The 6,979-nt window shown below is 39.0% G+C and overlaps 1 protein-coding gene across 50 annotated transcripts in view; it reads right to left on the bottom strand.

Annotated features, from left to right (window-relative positions):
- Positions 1-213: 213 nt before the first annotated feature.
- Positions 214-6,979, bottom strand: part of Rims1 (regulating synaptic membrane exocytosis 1) — a 494,312-nt gene continuing 487,546 nt past the window's right edge. For all 50 annotated transcript variants that reach the window (XM_052745291.1, XM_052745292.1, XM_052745293.1 and 47 more), the window contains 3 exons: positions 5,359-5,460; positions 4,428-4,567; positions 214-2,907 (listed from right to left, as the gene is read on the bottom strand). In XM_052745291.1, the coding sequence (XP_052601251.1) occupies positions 2,689-2,907; positions 4,428-4,567; positions 5,359-5,460 (461 nt within the window). In that variant the 3' untranslated portion in view covers positions 214-2,688. The remainder of the gene's footprint in view (positions 2,908-4,427; positions 4,568-5,358; positions 5,461-6,979) is intronic.

The raw sequence follows: 6,979 nt of genomic DNA, 5'->3' as shown, positions 1-6,979 counted from the left end.
GCCTCTTTTAACACACAAGTTGACTTACACGAGTAATGAAGATGGTATTTTGGTGACCGAGTCAATGCAGACTTAGTTTATTTCAAGTCAGCCTATTTTAAGCAAGGTCCTATAAGGTAGGTAATGGGCTAGAAGAAAAGGACTGAGAGAAGGTCAAGACACTATGACAAGAGGCGCAAGAATTGATAATTCAATATGTCATATAACTTGAAATGATTTGTTAACTGGACAACAGAGTTGCCTCTTTTATTAGCACAGTCAAACAGCAGCAGAAAAACAACCTTCATTTGATTCTTACTGAGATTTATTGTTTTTAATAATGCCACTTTTCAGAAGTATAGTCATGTGCTCACTTAGACAGGCTGACAAAGTGAATACTCATATGTAATGCAAAGTACCTTTCAGGTCATAAGTTAAGACATATATAGTGCAGTGACAGGTCAATCAAATGCCCGCAGCAGACAGCAAACCCCAGCCTCCCTTTCCCATCAACTGGCTCTCATTTTGCACCAAAGAACCCACAATGGAAAGCTGGCAAAACATAGAACACAGATGGCTACCGACTGACATGAAAAGTAAATTTTATTAAACATGTTTACATACATGAGTGGGAGGTTCATTGAAAAGCACAGGGGAGTGTTAAGACAAGTGGTCAAAATAGAAAGGTGCCACCCAATTATAATCGGCTGATTGTTGGCCACTAAGACAGAACGGAATCTAGCGGAAGTGCACCAATTGCCTCGCTTCTTCCTGCACAGCATGGTGAGTGGTGGTCAATCTGTGCCCCGTGGAACGATGGGCAGGAAATTCTGACATGTGTAAATAATAATGAATAATTCACTTTGTGCAGGCAGTATGTCTATGGATTAAAACCTAGTGTCTACACAGTGTCTACACGTGTTACAGCCCCACAGGAGGAATCTACACCAAAAGATTGATTAGAAGGAATTTGGTCCGTACTACATCACGTTTTTCCAGAGGGTAAAAAATAAAGTCCATCTATAGACATTTCACACCAGACCCACATACCGAGTCTGGCTAAAACCTGCAAAATGCCTATAACAAAAATGGATGGCTTAGATTTCTTGATTATTTCAGTATATTAATTAACGAGCAAACTGTACAAGTACATGCAACATACAAGCTGGCCTATGTGGAGCTAACATACATTATTAAATAACCTTTTGTCTCTTTGCTTTTTTTTCTCTCTTTTTCATATTTTTTTATACAAAATGTGCATGCAGCTTTGAACAGCTCCAAGTCATGCTGCTCTAACTGTGAAGTCACAAAAGTTGAATGACTCATAAAAGGAGGGACAGCATATCGATGCAGCTGCAGGATCAGGCGCCTGCAGCACATACACATACAGTCACAAGGGAAATCCAAGGCCAAGAAAACCCAAATGAGGAATATGCACATTGGAATTTGACTGTATTCTTTTTCTTTCCCCAAAGTAAGATATTGTGCATTAAAAATATCAAGCTTTGTGCTTGCATTGACCTTAAAGAAATATAAATTAAAATCCAATAAAAAACATTAGTTTAGTGCAGAGTATATTAACTGGAATTTCCAGTGCAATATTAAACAGCTCATACCATGCTCCTTCCAGGGCAGATGGGAGAGTCTACACTGAGGCATGGCTGAGAAGCCTGGGCATAGCTGAAAGTGTCTTAGGCTCAAATCCACTCTTAGTCACCATTTTAAGAAGTTGAGAGTATGGTTCCTACACATGAGCACTTTTTTCTTTTGTTATCTGGAAGTAAAAGGCATTGCAAAAAGGGTTTCCAAAGTGCTGTTATGTGGTTAGCCTTCATCCCCAGCATTAGCTGTAGATCAACTTGAAACTCTTCCACGTCAACAACGGAAAACATAAACAAATTATCTGGAATGCAAACAGATACGCTCTTCAGTGGAAAAGTGATTCTGTGACAACTAGTTTGGAAGGTGAAATTTTGTTTTTCTGGGGGTGTGGGTGGTTCCACATACAAGACTTGGAAGAGCTGTAAACTGACTGCCAGTGATACCCTTCCCTGGCTTCCCTTCGCCCAGCTTTTGAAAACTTTGGGTGGGATGGGGGGGATGCTACAGAAACTGCTTCAGCCCTCTTTTTGGTGCTTTTGGAAAAAGAAAGGAAGGGCCTCTGTTATCACCACTAACCCCGTGATGACAAAGCAAAGAAAAACAAAGCCCCAAAAATGAAAAACTGGTGGAAATAACAAAAGCCGTGAAGACGAAGAAGCAAAGACGAGAGGAGAAAAAAAGAACCAGCGAACAGCACACAAATAACTAACGCACACGTAAGAACTAAACAACCCTAAACACCAGGGAAATCACCCTGCTTGTGGTCTGTGCAGAAACGTGTGAAGTACAACTTTTCACAGAGTGAGAGTTTCCAGTTTGTTCTATTTGGTGTGTGTGTGTGTGTGTGAACTTGACGTTCCCTCTTTCCTATTTGCTAGAAGCATCAGTGACTCTCACTAGCACGCCTCTTCTTACTGTAATTTGAACGACTGCCTTGTTCTGTCATATGAAGCCATGTTTTAAACAACAATTGGGACACATCGGAAAAACTACTACAGGCAAAACACAAGTTGATTGTCTGTCTCCAACAATACTCTTGATCATGAAATATCTGGTTTCTGATAATTATCCTGAAATGTGAAGTTTGGTTGGAAGGATAAGAGTTTACTATGATCGGATGCAGGGAGGCCCAGATGAACTCTCCAGAGATGACTGGGAAGCCCGACGGGTCAGGGGAGTGAGTGTGGGATCCACCAGTGATGACGGAGGGAACAATTTATACCATCCAATCACCATGCTGGACAGATCAAGTTCTTCCAACAAGATTTGAGCCACACCCATAAAGCATTTGTGGTCCATTCTTCCGTAGTCACCCCAGACGATCACCTGTAGACAGAAATGCAATGTAATTTGAACTTCCTTTTTCCACATGTGAGGGGCTCACATCTCCCATTCTGCAAAAGCATGGTGTAGGTAAAGGTTAAGAAACAAGAACATTGCCGGGCGGTGGTGGCGCACGCCTTTAATCCCAGCACTCGGGAGGCAGAGCCAGGCGGATCTTTGTGAGTTCAAGGCCAGCCTGGGCTACCAAGTGAGTCCCAGGAAAGGCGCAAAGCTACACAGAGAAACCCTGTCTCGAAAAACCAAAAAAAAAAAAAAAAAAAAAAAAAAAAAAAAAAAGAAACAAGAACATCTAAGAGAAAACATGCAAACAAATGTCTACACATGTGTTTTTAATACATAAATCAGCACTGCCCTTGTGGGACTTTTGTCTAACAAACAATGGCAAGGCTCTAGACATACAAAAATTAAAATCTGTATATCTAGGAGGGCAAAGCAAGTAGTCTGACTGAGGATCCAGTGAAATACATTTTCAGTGGCTTTCGCAAACAGAATGAAAGCATGCATCCTTCTTTTACACTGCAGACTTGGTAGTGCATGGGCAGATGGAGAAATAATTGAAGGCAGTATCTCCTGAGGATTTGCTCAAGAGTTTGATTTGATCAGATGAGTAGCGAGCAAGTGAGCTCACAGACACTTATTACTATTAACTACACTGGTGTCAGACAAGTCTTCCATCACACACACTTTTGGGGTCTCTGTTCTAATCCCGGGGTCATCTATAAAAGTTTGGTTGTGAACTACTCACCTGCTGAACCCCACTTTCTCAATGCACTGTTACACTGACAAACTACTTAATTTCTGTGATCCTAAAATACAATTTTTACCATAGAAATAATGATATTTAGGGAACAAAATCATTAGAAGCTTTAAAAGGGGTATGCGTGGAAGTGCCTGACAACAGCTGTTTGCTGGTCTCAGTTCTCTTTTTCCTATGTTCTTCCATTTTATAGCTCATGTCTGATATTGAGTAACAACCAATCAATTGTTTTTATCATTTTTGCCATGGTATCTCTCTGTGTATCTATCTACCTATTAACTATCTAATCTATGTCTATCATCTATCTATCTATCTATCTATCTATCTATCTATCTATCTATCTATCATCTATCTACCTACCTATCATCTATCTATAATCTCTCATCATCTTTCCATCTATCATCCACCTACTTACCACCAACATTACCTACTTACTCTATATCATCTACCTTCATTATGGCTAGGTATGAAGAGAAAAAATATGACCAAAAGGTCAAGGTTTGGAGAGGATAGAGACAAGGAGGGAGAGGGAAAGACATTAAATTTTGTTTCCTTCCACTATGTACATCAGGTATTGCTAATACTATAGACACTGTATTATAAATTGGCCAGTTTCTTTCTAGCCAAGGGCATGAATAAGTTAGGTTTTACTGAACTGATTTTCTTCAGTGCTATCTATCCATATCTTTAGTTGGGCTAATAGATATCATCATTATCATATCATAACAAGCAAAGTCTCACTGACCTGAAGAACTTTACCCTGCGGACTTTCATCAAACACAAGGGACTGCTGATACAAAGGGTCAAGAGTTTTCCGTGCAATTCTTGTCTTCTTTTTGGCAATACAGGCTCCATTTTCCAAAAGGTATACTTTCACATAGGGTGCTAAACAAAGGTGAGGAGACACGTCAGAATGTATTGCTTGAACTAACTCTCTTTTTATTAGTTGATATCTTATTGGAGACTTGGAGATTCTTACCATATGTATATTCCCATCACTCTAAATATTCTACTCCTTACTATCCACACACACACATCACTACTGCTGTGTCTTTCTGCATTTCAAGAAAATGCCCACACTGTGGTCATGACATATTTACGTGAGTCAGGGCTGGCATCACAGTGCAGGTTCACATCTTAAACCTCATTGTTTTTTTTCTTTTGTGCTTTTAGATAGGCAGTAAAACTATTTAGCATAAGAACTGCAACAATTATATTTTTGAAAAACAACAGCATTTTCCTAGTACTTTCCAATAAATAACTGTGAAAAGAAAACCCAGATCAAATTTTATAAATTCAAAGAAAACCAAAAAGCAAAATCAAGCATGTAAGATTCAAATGCATTATTTTCACCCTTTTGGCTAAGATCAAACATAAACCCAAATGTAACAAAAAATTTTCAAAGTTTTCCATATTTAAGTCTTGACCAGGAGCTGGAGAGATGGCTCAATAGTGAGCATATACTACTCTTGCAGAGGATCCAGGATCAGTTCCTAGCACCCACATGGCACCTCACAACAGTCTGTAACTCCTGTTTCAGGAGGTCTAATGCCGTCTTCTGGCCCCTATGACACTGCATGGATGTACAGATTGGCAGGCAAATCAATATACACATAACTGTTAAAATCAATACACCTTAAAAGAGCCCTGTCCAAATCAGTGCTACTTTTCCTTACCAGGGGTAGACTTGGAGCCAGGTTTTTGGGTAAGGCTCCGGGCTCTGATAACTTCAACTTCCAACTGGCCCTTTTTATCCTCCATCCCGATTTGGATATCACCTGAAAGTGGAGACAAAACAGAATCTCAGCTTCTACTCAAGTCAGGAGACAAGGAACATAGGTGGAGGAACTTTGCCAGATGCTGAAGGATTATTTCTGTGATGGCTAATGAATGCTGACATGCACATGCTTTTCAATTCCACTTTTCTTTCTCAATTTCCAAATCAAATTTTTTAAAGTTTTTTTTCTTTCTTTCAAATTTTGCTCTGGTACTAATACACTTTTAATTTCTATAACATTTATTTAATTTTTGATGTGTGTGCATGGTGTGTGTGTGTGTGTGTGTGTGTGTGTGTGTGTGTGTGTGTGTGTGTAAATCACAGGACAGCTTGCCAGGTTTGTTTTTCTCCTTCTACCATGTGGGTCTTGGAGTTGAATCCAGGTCTTGAGTTGAACAGCAATTACCTTTCTTTATTCACTGAGCCATCTCAATGGTTCCCTAATCCATCTTTAGAGATTTGCACACTAACTGAAAAAAGAGTTACTAACCACAAAATTAAGTGTTTACAGGATGTATGACTCTGGTGAAGTCTTCTTGCTCTTATGTCACTTACCATATCTACTTAGCAATGGCAAGTTGCAATTGTCTGGATTTTGATGTTGAGAAAAAGTCACTGGTATAATTTGGCTAACTACAACGACAACCTAATAAATCTTGTCTACATGACAATGTATTTTTGTTTTATTGATACTATAGACCACCAAATGGACAGAATTTTTACCTATTTAAGGAATCTTCTGTGGATGGAAATAAAGGTTATTCAAATTGCTGCAATTTGAACTATAATGGATAATTTTATAAGAATTGTCAAATACTTTGTTGGTTATTTCTTTTTCTTTTCTCTCTTTCTTTCTTCCTTCCTTCCTTCCTTCCTTCCTTCCTTCCTTCCTTCCTTTCTTTTTTTTTTTTTTTTTTTTTGAGACAGGGTTACTCTGTGTAGTTTTTTGTGCCTGTCCTGGATCTTGCTCTGTAGACCAGGCTGGCCTCAAACTCACAGAGATCCGCCTGGCTCTGCCTCCCGAGTGCTGGGATTAAAGGCTTGTGCCACTGCTGCCCAGCTTGTTGGTTACTTCTTGAATAATACATTTCCAGATTTTAAGTTTACAGATCTAACCATTTGAACAGTCAAAATGCCCACACATGTCACCAAATGTCCTTTATAAAAGCTGTGCCCATCTGCTGGACATTCAAAGCTTCCACATATATTGCAAAGTGTCCTTTAAAAAGTCTGTGCCTATGTGTGCTATCAACAGAATGTCTTCCTGTTTCTCGCACTCACTGATATTAGTTTAGAAATGGGTAATTTTTGCCAAAATGATGATGAAAGGACCATCTCTGATACCTAGGGAAATGGGATTTTTGTAGTTCAAACATATCTTGATATAACAACCGACAATATCACCTAGACTGAGTTAGACATAAATCTCTTCTTTTTATATCTTGGAAGTATTTGTTTCAGAATTTTCAAGTCTCATGTGTTTATGGTTTTCAAATTCATCTCTAAAACTATTTGGAACT

This window comes from Peromyscus californicus, unplaced genomic scaffold (genome assembly GCF_007827085.1).
Source record: "Peromyscus californicus insignis strain IS unplaced genomic scaffold, ASM782708v3 Scaffold_19__1_contigs__length_69161282, whole genome shotgun sequence".
NCBI classification, from domain to species: Eukaryota; Metazoa; Chordata; class Mammalia; order Rodentia; family Cricetidae; genus Peromyscus; species Peromyscus californicus.
The sequence above is the reverse complement of the archived record's forward strand: the minus strand, read 5'-3'. Positions and strand labels throughout refer to the sequence as shown.